The sequence below is a fragment of the Biomphalaria glabrata genome, chromosome 13, assembly GCF_947242115.1.
Source record: "Biomphalaria glabrata chromosome 13, xgBioGlab47.1, whole genome shotgun sequence".
Taxonomy (NCBI): domain Eukaryota; kingdom Metazoa; phylum Mollusca; class Gastropoda; family Planorbidae; genus Biomphalaria; species Biomphalaria glabrata.
In genome coordinates this window covers 29948493-29964609 of record NC_074723.1, presented here as the reverse complement: position 1 = coordinate 29964609, position 16117 = coordinate 29948493, and the positions used below count along the sequence as shown (strand labels likewise).

The 16117-nt window shown below is 34.9% G+C and overlaps 2 protein-coding genes across 5 annotated transcripts in view; one reads left to right on the top strand and one right to left on the bottom strand.

Annotated features, from left to right (window-relative positions):
• Positions 1-174: 174 nt before the first annotated feature.
• LOC106054006 (uncharacterized) lies at positions 175-8738 on the bottom strand. Of its 4 annotated transcripts, none has more exons than XM_056008318.1 (3): positions 8529-8738; positions 5276-5458; positions 175-2379 (listed from the first exon to the last, which is right to left on the bottom strand). In XM_056008318.1, the coding sequence occupies exons 2-3, from the start codon at positions 5430-5432 to the stop codon at positions 1058-1060; spliced, it is 1479 nt and encodes a 492-aa protein (XP_055864293.1). In that variant the 5' UTR covers positions 5433-5458; positions 8529-8738; the 3' UTR covers positions 175-1057. The 4 variants fall into 4 exon arrangements, with proteins under 4 accessions (XP_055864293.1, XP_055864292.1, XP_055864291.1 ...); XM_056008317.1 differs by lacking the exon at positions 8529-8738 and adding an exon at positions 6983-7148; XM_056008316.1 differs by lacking the exon at positions 8529-8738 and adding an exon at positions 7001-7148.
• Positions 8739-12224: 3486 nt separating this feature from the next.
• Positions 12225-16117, top strand: part of LOC106074696 (phospholipid scramblase 2-like) — a 60703-nt gene continuing 56810 nt past the window's right edge. The window contains exon 1 of the mRNA XM_056007713.1: positions 12225-12474. The gene's annotated coding sequence lies outside the window, so the exon portion shown is untranslated. The remainder of the gene's footprint in view (positions 12475-16117) is intronic.

Sequence of the window (16117 nt, the reverse complement as noted above, 5' to 3'; positions counted from 1 at the left end):
AAATTAAAATTTATGTCATTATAATGTTTATAATAAATCAAATATGATGACCTAAATAGCTGAGTTGGTTTCTTTTGAGGTCTTGTCTTAAATGAATATAACTTTACAAAATAGTTTTGCTTAAAAAGTTGCAACAGTGTGATCTTCTAGAGTAGAAACATAAATCATTCATTCATAAATTAAATTCTCAGCAAAATATTTTAAAATCCTTCCCAGGTAAACAAAATATAAAATCCTACCTGCTTCATTTTCTTATGATAAATAAATGCATATAATATCAGGTATAAAAAAGATGTCTATCAAAGGTTTTGTAAACAAACAAAAAAATTAATACATCACAATGTCAACTAAGGCAAAAAATATGGAATGTTTATTGTCATTTGAGTGTGAGGCAGTTTGACTTGTACAGTTTAACTACCAAACAGAAGTGGCTCATGTGTGAATCCATTGTGATTGAACTCTGGCCAGGTTGTGTTTGCAGAGAGCCTAAAGGCAGCAAATGAACTTGTCCCATGTCAACAACAAGCAAAACAGACTGGTCAAAGACACTTGAAGTAACAGATGCACTATATAAAATTACAATAAATATACAGAAGAAACATTTTAACTACAACTTTGTCATATCATTAGAAAATCACTTTCGACAATGTCAAGGGGAGACTAAAATGAGTTTCTCTTTAACAAATCTTTATCCTGATAGTATCAGAAAGGGACCTTTAGCAGTTCATAATAACAATTATTCTAAATGCTATACAAAAATAATTATCAATACTAAAAGCCTATAACATAGCAGTGGAAAATACACAAGCATTAGTTAAAACATTCACACTATCAGAACAATCTTAAGACCTGTAAAGATCATTTTGTTTTCCTAATCAATAAGCATCTCCAACAACAGAAAGGAAGATATTAATTAGATATTCGTAATTACATTAGTAATAATATTTTGACACAAATTGTGTAAATTCTACCCAAAATATCCCCCCGCCTTAAATGGGTAAAGGGGCGGTCATGGGGAGGATGATTGCATCTAATCATGTGACACCCACATACTATTTTAATGTTTGTCAAAAAATTTGAAGCAGAACTGAACCATCAAGGTGAAGGCTACAAACACAACCATAAATGGAGCCAGCATCATGGATTTAGCTGTCTGAAGGTTGAGGCCATATTTCCTGGGCTTACCGTGTATCATCAACAAATATTGTTCAAACTGTTTTCTAGCAAGCTCGTCCTTGGCGAACGGATAATCAGCTCCTATGCGATGCGCCGCAGCCAAGCCAGAAATAATGGCAATTTCATGAGTATTGATAAGTGTGTATGAGCCCGCATACCATGTATTATTTTTACCCTGTAGGAAGCGCATCACAGGAACAGTGAATGCAAAGTGACGCCAAGTATGTGAGAACTGCCTCCACCACCGAGTGAATCTAATTTTATCTTTCTTTATTTCATCAATGGTCCAGATGTCTTTTGTGCTATCATCAAGGAATATAGTCTGGTATATGTTTCGGCCAGAAGATTTCAAGTGGGGCTGGTAGTTTGAGAGATTGAATGACATTTCTAATTTGGATGGGTCACTTGAATCTGTCCTGATGAAATACTGGTCCAAATTTTTTATAAGCTCATAGTGCTTCGTCATGTATTCATCGTCTTCGTGTGTGATGGTCACATCATTGTAGTAGCGAACATTGCCAAGAGCTTTTCTTTCAAGATAAGTTGGCGACTTAAGAACTTTGAGCACAGATTCAGCATCACAAGCAAATATTATTTCGTCATAAACTTCCTCCTTTCCACTTTCGTCCACAGCATAAACTTTACCCTGTCTCCTTGTCACCATTGATACTTGCCTTTCTCGGTGGAAAGCAGCTGTAACCCCACTCACAATTTTTTCATACATATCGCGGAGGTAAGGAAACGCAAACATTTCTGGGGTCTGACTGAGTAGATTTTCTGGATCATAATCAAACAACCTTAAGTCATCATCCAAGAACACTCTGGCCACAATGGCAGCTGATACGTTCGGAGTTTGATTACCTGTGCCAAAAAACAATGCAGTCAAAGGGAAAACCATTTCGTAACAGAAACTTTTAGAGTAGCCAAACCAGTTGAGAACCAGTGAGATGGGTACAAAAATAAAGAAGAATTCCAGCTTGTTAATGAGGCGCAGCGTGCCTCCAAATCTTTTAATCTCCTCTTTGTGGTTTCTAATCAGCTCTGTGGTACTGTGATTGGTCCAGAATGTTGGACCTTTCCCAAAGGAGATCATCATTTTGACAGGCGTGGTGGCCAAACCAAACTCGGCCATTAAATTGAGAGTGTTTCTATATGTAGGGCACCCACCTTGAACTCCGTCATTTATTCTTAAATTACCTGGACCTGGGATGAAAAAAAAAACGTTTTTTAGATACTAACATTTAAACATAACATATGAATAATGGTACAATGTACCATTAGGCCAAGTGAGTTTGTTGAGAATATATCTAAGGAGTTTAATCTAGCTTTTCTTTTAAAACAATTCAATGAGTGGTTTTGAAAGATTGACTGATCTATATATTCATGACATAAGCTAATATTTTTAAAAATCTCAGTTGAGATTGTCTATTGGGTAGGTAAAATTTTATTCACTTGTTTCATGTTTTCTTGACAATAGCCATGAATAACAAATTATATGCCCTGCTTTATCTATTTACCAGTGTAAATGAAACCTAGGACCATTCCAAATATTTAAATGCTCAGATAAAGGATTCAATAACAAAATTCCAAAGCCATCTCTCAAAATCTAATTGGTTAGTGAAAATAACCAGGAGTCAGTCATAAGTCGGATGGATTCAGGAACTTCAAACCCTGAGTAAAACCAATTTAAATAAGCATGTGATCATTCTGTTTGGTTGCTTTACACAGCACACTGTATATGACACAATATTGTTTCTTGGTAAAAATAAAATAATGTATATATCTTTATAAATTTACATCATGACATAGTTACCCCCCCCCCCCAAATGTTAATAATTATGTTTTTCAATTAACTTTGTAAATCTATTAAAGTGTAGCCAGTGATAAATACTAGTCTAAAAAACAAATGCTTTTAAGAATTTCATTGATAGTACAAGTTTTTATGTACTTAATATCAATGATCTACAACTTTACATAAACCCCACCAACATTTGTAATAATACAACATAAAGTAATTTATCACAATAAATTATACATGTATATATGTGTGAGGGGGCATGGTGGCTGAGTGGTTAAGCACTATGCTTTCGAACCTGGGGTCATGGGTTTGAACACCCTGCTTGTTAACCGTTGGCCATAGAAACAGTTGACCTTAACACCATCTGCCCCATAGATCGCAAGGTCTGAAACAGAGACTTTTTTCTTTAAATATGTGTGAAAATAATTTTTATGAAATATAATATATATATATATATATATCTATATTATAAAGTAGAATGTGTGGTGTATGTATGTATGTTACTTATAGACATCAAAACCGCTTGACCAATCTTGATAAAACTAGGCAGGAATGTTCCTTGGGTACCAACTTAGACAGTAGTGTATGTATTGTAGCCCTAAAACAAACTTAAGACCCTAAAAAAAAATAAAGTGGTCCGACTCTATTACAGCTATAGTATTTTATGGATCTAGGCCATGTCTACAATGTTGACATGAGAAAAGATAGAAAGGATTTAGACCTAGATCTAATTTTAAGAAATACACTTTGCGCATATAAATTTTTACTTTGACACATGAAAAGACAAAAGAAGATCCATTGATTTCATTATATAATAAAATTAATCTTCAATTTTGTGTTTCAAAAGCATTTTTTACATTAATTAGTTCCTTATATCTGTGATTACAGATTTCCTGACGAACATTCTTTCATTAGACAATTCCGTAATGAATCGCGTACTAAATATTAATTCGTTTAATTGTTTACTTTATAATCCCATCCCTAGATCTAAAACTCTAATTCAACTCTAAGATGATAAAACTTCTCTTCGCACAGATAGTTTTATACTTTAACACATAAACATATTAATTAAAGTCCATTCATTTCATATTTTGATCAAATAAACATTCAAATTTGGTTTTCTAAAGCTCCATTCATTTACGAAAGCTGCGAAGCCGAGTTAAAGGCCTAGATCTATATTCATTCATGAATCGCGTACTAAAAATTATTTCGTTTAATTGTTCACTTTATAATCCCATTCATTTAACAAAGCTATCGCTCTTTTCGTTTTTAATAGAATGAATGTATCGGCTTCGGGTAATCCCATTTTCGCAAACCTAATTTTATTTTCGTAGCGAAAGAGAAAAAACTTGAAAGGATCATTAGTTAAGTTTAACATACATCTAAATCCAATCCACTAGATTAGTAAACACAAACTTAGGCCCGCAGGCCGCGGGTATTGTCTGGCGAACATCCTTTCATTAGACATTACCAAATGGTTACACATTAACAGTGATTAACACATCTCTCTACTGAGTCTATTCCTAGGCCTAGGTCTAAAACTCTTATTGAACTCTAAGATGATAAAACTTCTTTTCGCAAAGATAGTTTTATGCTTTAACACATAAACATACTAATTATTGTCCATTCATTTCATATTTTAATCAAATTAACATTCAAATTTGTTTTTCTAAAGCATTTTTAATACATTCGTTCGCTGTTCGCTAAATAAAGCTGCGTAGCCGTGTTGAGATAGGCCTATATTCATTCATGAAAAAAGGTTACGCATGCGCAACACAGAATGAACTCTATAAAAGCCTCTAGATTAGTGTAGATTTAGATCTATGTCTACCTCAAGATCTACTTTATACTGTAACACATGAACATACAAAATTAAGTCTATTCATCTCAAATTTTAATCAAATATATGTAGGCCTACAAGCAAATGTTTTAATTTGAAAAAATGGATTTAAGCCTATTAGCTATTTTGATTTCATAGCTTCATTCACACTATTTTTACATTGACACATTCGCTTTACTTATTACATTATTATTTCGTTTAATTGTTTACAAAACACTCTCAGTGACTATATCGAAAGTAATGCGCAAATAAAGACCCGCGGGTCGCGGGTAACATATGTCTAGTATATATATATATTAATTACTACATTTCAAACGTCATATTGAGCAGTTACTGAATAAATCTTTTGTTTTTTCACATAGCAAACATTTTATCATAAAAGATTATACTGGTATTATTGTTATCATTATTGTTATTTCACTTTTAGTATTCAAAGTGTTGCAATAAGAAAGAATGCATACCTTCTATTGGTTCTGTAGTTGCCACACCACCAGGGAATGAGCTCTTGTCCCATAGGTGCACTTCAAATTTCTCTGCATGTTTTCCTAAGGAGTAAGCAGCTGCAATTCCAGATGCTCCAGCTCCGACTATTAGAATACGTTTTCTATTCGCAGACATCTCTGTTTATTATATATTTTTCATGCCTGAAATACATTCAAAGCCAAAATAAATGCTTTAGAATGCATTTTATTGCCAAAACTAGTAATTCATTAAATTTTTTTTTTTTAAATATTAATTATACCATTTTATATTTTAACATTAATGACTCTAGATTATAAAGACTATGTAGGAAAACATCTAGTGCATCTAAATTCCTAAAATTGAGATGACCATAGAGGTCCAAAGAAAGATGAAAATTTTATAAATAAAATTAAAATAACTTTTCTCTAAAAGTCATTTATAAATTCAATTAGATAATTTCAATAATATTCAACTCATTACTGTTTTATTTGTCTGTTACATACTATTTTATGTTGACCCAAACCAAAGATTTGAGACATTCCTAATTTGGATATTACTGACTGTGTGTTGATCCCTTTTGCACATAGACAAACTCAGATCATAATCACACATTAATCTATGCTAATACAGGAGCAGCTTATTTGGATTATATATAAATAAAATTTAGATATACCAGGTAAATGCTTTTTTTTCAATTCTGATGGCAGGAATCTTTATTAACTTCAATAAAAGCACAAGACATTCTCAGTAAAAAAAAACAAATTTCTACTGTGGATAGGACATGTTACAATTATAATTCATGCAGTCTATAGGGCAGATGATTTATAGGTCATCAGTTTCTGTGGCCCACAGTTAACAGGGGTGCCATGTGACCAGTACAACAACCAACCACTTTTACTTTTCCCCAACTAATACCCATTAGAGCTTGGTGGACTCAGAGCTGCCCTAAAGATCCCAAAATTAAAAATCCCAGTCTTCACCAGGATTCAAACCTGAGACTCCAGGTTCGGAAGCCAAGTGCTTTACCACTCAGCCACCAGTTTTGTTATATAGTCTTAAATAATCAAATCTTTCAAAAATAAATTGTAACGATCGCAACAGTTATAGTAGATTATGGATAATAAGAATTATAAGATGTTAGATAAACTATAATGCACTAATAACTAATAGAATCTAAATCTGTTCAAAAAACAGAAATGGAAAAGTGGTTTGAGTGCTGGGACAAGTCCCAAAAAGCCTGTGGAGTCTGGGAGCGCATGAGGCGCCCTGACCGCACTTCCCCGTGGTGGAGGCTATCTAGGCCTGAGCAAGCTATAATAGCACAGTGCAGGACAGGCCACTGTTCTGTTGGCTCATATTTCTCACGGCTATGGCCAAATTTTGAGTCATGGTGCCCCCGCTGTAGGGATATTCTATTTGACTGCCCCAGGCTGATCTCCGTCTCAACAGGTCTGGGAAACCAAAAATTCTGGACCTGTATGGTGACATGCACTATGCAAGACAGCAGGGTTTCTTTCCAGAACTTTTGCGAGAGAGGATTTAATCCTCTCATGCCCTTACTCAAATGCAGATAGATGATAATGATGAAATAGACCTAGATCAAACTTCTTTTTTAATGTGTGGTATCGGTATATACACATAATACACTGATTCAGTTTTGTAAGTATTTATATGTATTCTTAGACTCTACTAGGCCTACTACTCACTTCTAGATCTATACATACCATACCAGATATATTTCCTTTTGTTTCAAAGCTAGATGTAGCTTTAGATTCTAGATAGATCTAGAGAATCTAATAATTATAAATTAAACTGTGACACTAAAAAAGTGACTATCTAATGTCTGTTTGTGTTTCGTAATTCGTTGTTATGTAAGCAAAAAAGCGGATGGGTAATAATTTTAACTTTTGAAGACTAAGAGGTTATTCAAAATCACTTAGCTATATAGACTATTATGTAAAAAATATATTATATATACAAAATATATATGTCACATATATAGGCCAGTGAATGTTACTTTTATCATCTCATACAATCATCTCATAAGGAATTTCATGTTCCGTCTTAGCAAAAAAAAAAAAACCCGTCTGCAACAATATCGACTTAAAACTTTTTGAAGCAATTTCATGACGTCTCCGCAAAATCTTAAGATTTTGTTTATTTTAGCTTAGATTTTGAAGATAATCATCGCTTACCCCAACATAGTCAAATGAGGGGGTGAGTTTAAAATCCCCCTCCAAGGGGTTTTGAGGTTTAAAACCCCCTCTTATAAAAAAAAAATGCAAACGACAGTCACCTAATTCCATGAGCGTAGCCAAGACGGGTTATAAATTTCTAACAGTCGCTGGGCTCCGCCAATAAAGTTCAGTGAATAGCAGAGTTGGTTTTTGAATTAAAATTTTTTAATAGCAGGATAATGCACTGCACATACCTCAGAATATGCATTTATTTGTTTTATATATTGGGGATAGTGCTTGGCGATTAACAGCGCTCCCCCTTCCCAGACACCCTCCTGGCAAAGGCCGTGTGTCCACAGTCTTTCCAACTCCAGGAAATCTAGGGTATAATAAACGTCTTCCAAAAAACTGAAGGGTCGTAATGTAATAAAAAGTAATTACGTGTACACACACACACACATATATATATATATACATACATACATACATACATACATACATACATACATACATACATACATACATACATACATACATACATAGGCCTACATACATATATACATACATACATACATACATACATATACATACATACATACATACATACATATACATACATACATACATACATACATACATACATACATACATACATATACATACATACATACATACATACATACATACATACATACATACACACATACATACATACATACATACATACATACATACATACATACATACATACATACACACATACATACATACATACATACATACATACATACATACATACATACATACATACATACATACATACATACATACATATATATATATATGGCGCGTTATGGAGAAAAAAATCTCCCCCCAACCCTACCCCACCCCCTTCCAGAAAAAATCCTTGCTACGCCCATGCCAGTGAGGGTGAAATAGCGCCTGAGTTGATGAAAGTTAATATAAAAATATAATTCATTCGCCTACAAAGGTTTTGTGCACTAGCTATCTGGGGCTACAGCCCAACGACCTGCATGAGCACATAGTCTCTACACCATCATGGCATGTCACTCACCTTGTTAAGTGGTATGTCACCAGAAAGACTGTGTCTTAGAACTCCTCGACCTGTTGGGTTGGTTCACGATCGTTAGTGCACACCAGACTCTCAGGTTTGCATGCACACCAGATGCACAGTCATTAAAGCACAAACTATTCCAACAGCCTGCCGTCAAGGTCGTGAAGGTAAGTAGGTGGGTGTGGCGGGCCTCGTCCTGACTCAGCGAAGTGAGTACTGACATCCACCGGTAGTGATAGGAAAGGGCTGTCATATTGATCCAGTGGTCCATCACGTCAACATCGCCTTGAAACCTTTTCTTTTTGTACGAGAAAAAGGTTGCGATCATGACCAAGTGTTTCAAACGCCATGTATTTTACACCAGATCTGGGTATCTTTGTCACCCACTCTCTTAATTTTACAATGCTTATATATTATATTATATTATATTATATTATATTATATTATATTATATTATATTATATTATATTATATTATATTATATTATATTATATTATATTATATTATATTATATTATATTATATTATATTATATTATATTATATTATATTATATTATATTATTTATCATTTTATATTATATGGAGGCGCGGTGGAAGCGCTTGGCTTCCGAACCGGGGGTCCCGGGCTCGAATCCTGGTGAAGAATGGGATTTTTTATTTCAGGATCTTTGGGAGCTTCTGAGTCCATCCAGCTCTAATGTGTACCTGGCATTAGTTGGTGGAAAAGTAAAGGTGGTTGGTCGTTGTGCTGGCCAAATGACACCCTCGTTTACCGTAGGCCACAGAATCATCTGCCCTATAGACCACAAGGTCTGAAAGGGGAACTTTACTGTATTAACTCACTCTGTATGTAGCCTACATGTTATTTCTCTAACAGTTATAACATGTTATTTCTCTAACAGTGCCCACACCCATTGTTGTATCAAGTTGAAAAGTTGCACAATCATTCATTGGTATTGACAAGACATGATTCAATAAGAAAGAAAATAAACAATTAGTCATTTAATTACTGCCAATTAATTATTTGGTTTGATACCAAGAAGGGGAATTCAGTATTCAAAGTTACTGTTAAATATGTGGATTTCGCCCCCTTATATAATTGAAGACGTTATTTCTCCCATACCAATTCTCAGATGAAGTTGAAACTTTTTATTTATTGTACCTAACAAAACACGAATCAATTTTAAAAAAATTAACCAAGTAGTCAATGAATTATTGGTAACTAATTTTTTTGTTTGAAATCAAACACGGGAAATAACTTAAACATTATTGAGAGATATAGTCATAAGCGCGCAGCTCTTTCCCTAACATAATTTCTTAAACGATTTCTCCCGAACCAAAATAGTTAGATGTAGAATGAAATGACTTACTGTTAGCCTCAAGTCTCTATATTTAAGGCTAACTTACTTTCTTGTTATTACAAAGCTTATATCAATCAACTCACTCCGTCTGTCTTTCCAGTACAAATTTTGTACACGTTATTTCTCCCACTTCCCTTTCTCGGGTCAAGTTGAAACCCCTCCCTTACCTCCGAAAAAAAAAGCACGAATCAATAAATACAAATTAACCAGTTAATTAATTAATATGTAGCAATCTATTAATTTTGTCTGATTTAGAAAAGGGAAACACATACTACATTATTGAGAAACATGGCTGTGAATGTGCAGTTCTTTCCGTTATATAAGTTCGGTTTTCTTTTTTAAAAAAAAGTATTTTTACCATAGACATAAATAAATATAGACTGGAAAAAGGAAATAACTTCATGTAACTTGAAAACATGTATATCTATTGTATTCGGATTTCCGAATTCTGAAAAATTGAAAAATTGCATGATCTTCAGTCTTAGAGATTAAACAAAACTCATAGACATAAATAAAGTACACAGAAATGCAAGTCACAAATTTTCATTTCATAAAACTCTATTATCGGCCAGTCTATATTTATTTGTGTCTATGATTTTTACATTTTCCTTCTTTTTCTACAGTGTTTTGAGGACATTCTTTTCTTATTAGACTCATGCCTTACAAGACTCAGATCCTCTCGTATTCGACTTCGACCAAGTCGTGCCTAAAGACTGGCCATCAATCACATAAACATACACACGAAAAACACACATACACACACAACACACACACACGCACAATAAGGTCCACTGGACGAAACTTTTTAAAAACTTGATCATCAACGTGACAGCGAATCATCGTCAACTTATTCTAAAACTATTTCACCAGTTTTGGGAAATTTAAAATGAGGAGTAGATGTAAGTGCAGAATGGTAGACCAAAATACGAAAGAAACCACTGACAATGTTGTTTTTTTTGAGTTCCAAGCAAAGGCGTTGCTAGAGTTAGGGTCTCTCTAAATTATTGTGTCACCCTCCCACCTAAAAAGCTTTTACACGTTATTTCTCCCAAACCCAATCTCGGAATAAGCTCGGAATTTTGCACAAATATTACTTTTAACCTACAATCAATTAAAAAAGCAACAATTAAATAATTAACTGTTGGTAATTAATTATTTGTTTGGTATCTTGAACAAGGGAAAGAAATCGTACTTGACAGATGTGGTGGTATAAGTTGAATTAGTTCCCTTGAGGACTCGAGCCCTGAGTAAACATTTATTTATGCATAAAAAAAAAACGATCATGTAATTGTAAACATTCACAAAGATACCCCCCCCCCCTTTTTCTTCCCTACCACTTTCATAACTGGTCCAGACACGTGACAGGATCATAGAGTATTGAGAAGGCTAAAGACTAAGACTAAGACTGCTTTACTGATCCTTACGGAAATTTGTTGTGATTACAAAAAACAATAAGTAAAAATATTTCTAATCGCACAGATTTATTATGTCAAGGGCATATTATGAATACTAGTATGTCGTCAACACATGACTGGTCCAACTTATTGATACAGTTGAATTAACATAAGCTTTGTTTTTTTTTTAAAAGAATTCTTGTTAAAACAATGTCACTTGACTTATTGGTTACTGTTGATACCAGGATTTATAACTACAATGAACATATATTATTGTCGCCATTAATAAGTTTACTGTTGATACCTGGATTTATAACTACAATGAACATATATTATTGTCGCCATTAATAAGTTTACTGTTGATACCTGGATTTATAACTACAATGAACATATATTATTGTTGCCATTAATAAGTTTACTGTTGATACCTGGATTTATAACTACAATGAACATATATTATTGTTGCCATTAATAAGTTTACTGTTGATACCTGGATTTATAACTACAATGAACATATATTATTGTTCATTAATAAGTTTACTGTTGATACCAGAATTTATAACTACAATGAACATATTATTGTTCATTAATAAGTTAATTGACCGGGCCTTCCCCCATGTCAAGACGTCGCTGGATGTGGATGAGTGTTTGGTGGCACCCACACAGTTTGAGAAACACTGGGTTGAGACCTGAAGATTTTACAACTTCACAGAGATGCATTCATCCCTTCCACTAGACGTCCTAGTAAGTGTACAACTGATAGGCTGCTTTCTGACCAATCAACATCCATGTTAAATGTTAGCCCGAACATTATTTTTCTTTGCTCTACGAATTGATATCACATCAGTACTACATTTTGAAATAAACTACATGCGTTAGTCTGGATATATCTGGGTTATATTTTACACAGAATCTGGGTGTTTGGAGATCTACCTAACCGAAACAGCGCTATTAAAATGCAACCGAGGCAAAGTAACTTATCGATCGGGGCATCATTATGAATGTGAACACTGTTAACATCGGACTCCAGTCGATAAGTCTCTGTTCACGGGTGAATCAGTTCCTAAGTGATCTAAAACACAATAGAATACATCTTTCTGAGCGGGCCTCCCCTGAGGATTGTTTCGTTTTGTGAAAAGTAGGTCACTACACAGCACACTTTATCAAACGGTGCACTGACAAGTGGACAGAGTGAGTAGGCTTACATGATAATTCTATAAATAGAAATTATAATCACAAGGCGATATATGTTTTAGTTAAAAACAAAGGGAGAAAATTAAGATGCATAAATCTTTCTGTTTTGTTTGGCTTTGGGAGTGTAGCTCGCTCTATTTTTTTTTTGATTCATTGAGGAAGTATACAGGGGCGTAGCTGGCTTCGATTTACGGCGGCAAGAGGGAAGGAATGTTTTAGGAGTCAGGGGCGAACTGGGAGTAAACACTGTTTTGGCTTACCATACAATCCACTCATTCCATGCCATATGCAAGCATGGGGTCACGTAACGAAGTGTATTTCTCCATGTAGGTAGGTAGGTAGAGTAGGGAGGTAGGTGGCAAAGTACCCGTGGTTGCCGAGTTAAGGAACATGATCGAGCGCCCCCCCCCCTTCTCTCTCCCTAAGAAACTCGAAGGTTGAGTGTGGCAAAGAACAAATCGAGTCATTATGTATGAATTTACATACTTCACTGGCACAAAGACATAGACTAATTAAAAAAGCATAGTATATCACTCGAACACAGCTACCGTCTCTTGAAGAGCTTTTTCATGACAGATGCCTTTACAAAACACACGATTCTTAAAGACAACCTGCACCCATTAAACAACTGTTGCATAAGATCTGAACGAAGTGGTCGTCACCTTTCCATTAGGACTAAAACTGAAAAGATTTAGAAACTCTTTTATACAACTTTCGGTCAGTGTTACAAGGTCATTTGTCGCCACCGAGAAGTACATAAAAGACTAATTCATAAAGCGCTGGTTGTGAGTGTGTATGTGTTTCGTGTGTGAATGTTGTTCGAATTATGTTTTCATCTATACTGTTATTGTACAGGAGTTACGCTGAAGTGGTCAATTGTAGTCAATTTCCGTTTGATTGGACCAATAAAAAATATCTTATCTTATTTACAAAATGACATTCCGATGTATGTAGTACAGTTAGGGCCTAATCGTGTCGTGACACCCGATTTAGTAAGGATTTCTGACTAGTACTTGTGTCTTGACACACAACTCAGTAACGACATCTTACAAGTAATAGTGTCCTGGCAATCAACTCAGTAATGGACAAACCTGAATTAATAATTAGATTTGTTTTACTACGATAGGCCTCTGTTCACACTAGGTAAATTCTATAGGACTTTACGTACTAAGTAGTCTAATGTTGTTAGTTTAATTACTTAGTACATTCTTTATATAAGGGTTTGAAGCTCAGTACAAGCTCAGTATTCGGGTATACGCAAATAATTTGATAAAATTTGTGAGGCTAGTATTTATAAAACACTGTAAAGCTTGTACAAGGTCTAATATAAAGGGTAATGAGAGGTTGATTGATAGGTCAGTGGTGACATTCTATGGGCTTCTTTCATTGGAGCAGTGTATCCCAAACTGCGTTCCGCGGAATCCTAGTGTTCCACGATGCCTTAATAGGTGTTCCAGGAACTACTGGAATAATTAACTAGTAGACCTCCACGTGAATGGGCCTCATTAACCAATCGTAAACAACCAACATTTAGTCACGTGATAATATTGATAAAACAACGAAAAAAAAAACTGTCACGTGATAGCCATTGTGTATTAAAATATTGATAAAAAAACGTAAAAAAAAATGTCACGTGATAGACATTGTGTATACAAAATTAGATCGTAATTTGTATAGAAGAGATAGAGAATCACGTGGCTAAATGTTTGTTTACGATTAGTGAATGAGGTCCATTAATCTCTACAAAAATAAGTAAAGTGTTCCGCTAAATACTCCTACTGTGCAAGGTGCTCTGTTTAGGAAAAGGTTTGGGAAACATTGCATTAGAGAATATTATAACATCTTTTACTATATTAGCGGACATACTTCAATTCCTAGCGACATGTATATCTACCAGCACATAGGGTTGATAGGTCAACGGGCATGCCCAGTGGCATAAAAGGGTACCTTTAGGCCTGGGTTCAGGATAGGACGTTAGCCTCCTTCCGGCACATAGGGTTGATGGGTCAACTGGCATGCCCAGTGGCATAACATGGTACCTTTAGGCCTGGGTTCAGGATAGGACGTTAGCCTCCTTCCGGTAAATTGAACGTGACTGAACCTAATTGAACAACACTGTGCCTAATGTGAGAGTATATATCCAGGAAAACACATACGACTGACAACACACACATTGCGCATGTTTCTCTTGGGGTCAACGAAAACAAGACCCTCAATCTTCCGGGTCATTTGAAAGGTCGCTGTCATTCTCAACCGTGTAACTAGCTAATATTTCAAGTTACATGCTGAATATTTTGAATGCGCATTCTTCGTCTCTAGTATAGGGACCTGACGACTTCCCTCCACGCTATATTATTCCAATACTATTTAGTTTTTTTTTTGTTTTTTTTTTTTTGGTTTATTTTAATTTTGAAATCAATATTTACTACAAGATACAGGACTATATTTTTCTGTTTACTTATACTATCAATTAATGTAATACAACTAGGGGCAATGTTCAGTAATATATTTAAAGAAATAACAATTAAACAAAAACAAACATCATTTTTTTCTTATTGCAAACTTTCTCGCTTTTTGCACTTTATTATTATTATTATTATTTAAATTCTTAACACGATAGTATGTAAGGAAACGCTGTACTGACGATTTAAGAGTTATCATTCTTTAATATGTTACATACTTCACTAATAAGATTTACATTAATTTGTTGTGGGGGTTGTTTGTTTGTTTTTTGCCATAGACAGCAGTAGAAATATAAATATACAATGATTTAAGTCAAATAACGAAATGCTTTTAAACATTTAATTCTTATAAGTCAACACATTTTTTCCTTTACAAGAGCCAGTTTGGGACCATATTGGTCGTGGGCCCGGACACAAACAACCTCTTCGCGCCATGGTTGCTACGCCCCTGCATTTACCCATATAGCCAGTCCTCCCATTGAGCTATAAGCGTAATTAAACGTGCATTTAAAACTGACCATAACCCGACATCTCCGTTAAAATTGACTCGAGAACTAGCCGAGCAGTTTAGCTGTACCATCCGTCAACTAAACTTACACTAACATTTTATCCTAAAGCTACCACTGTCACTAACACCGAGTTTAAGTCTTGACCTACCACACACGTGACCAAGGAGCTAAGGATGTCACACAATGCTATAAATAATTTTTCCAAGGGTAGTGTATATATTTCTGAACAAGTTAACGCAAGAGCAGGCACAGAAGATGTTACCCTTTATGCAGTGGCGTATCTAGGATTGAGGGGGAGGGGGGTCCCAATTTAAAAAATCCCCCTGGGCACCACTTCAGGTAGGCCAAAATGCGTTTTTTATATTAAATATTACGCCATTATCTCATGTCTTTATGTCGATTGTCAAAATGCAGGAGCCCCTGCCCCTAATCCCCGAGCCTCCAAATCCATAGCTACGCCACTGCTTTTATGTGGCAGATAGTTTTTGGGGGGTTAGTGTGTAATCCTTCCCAGTGCCTTATTTATACTTGAAAATGCCTTAAGCTAATTGAGATAAGGGCACTTTTGGGGCACTGTTTAAGTCTAGATATTAGAAGTCAGTGCTATGTATATTTCTTTGGAGCCCTAAGCGATAGCTTTTGTTGTCTATAGGTAAATCCGGTCCTGGA

Excerpts from the sequence above, each read along its gene's own strand:
- LOC106054006 (XM_056008318.1), bottom strand. The coding sequence starts at position 5,432 with ATGTCTGCGAATAGAAAACGTATTCTAATAGTCGGAGCTGGAGCATCT. Across the intron at positions 2,380-5,275 it reads AACTACAGAACCAATAGAAG|GTCCAGGTAATTTAAGAATA; the intron begins GTATGCATTCTT and ends TTTTCATCCCAG.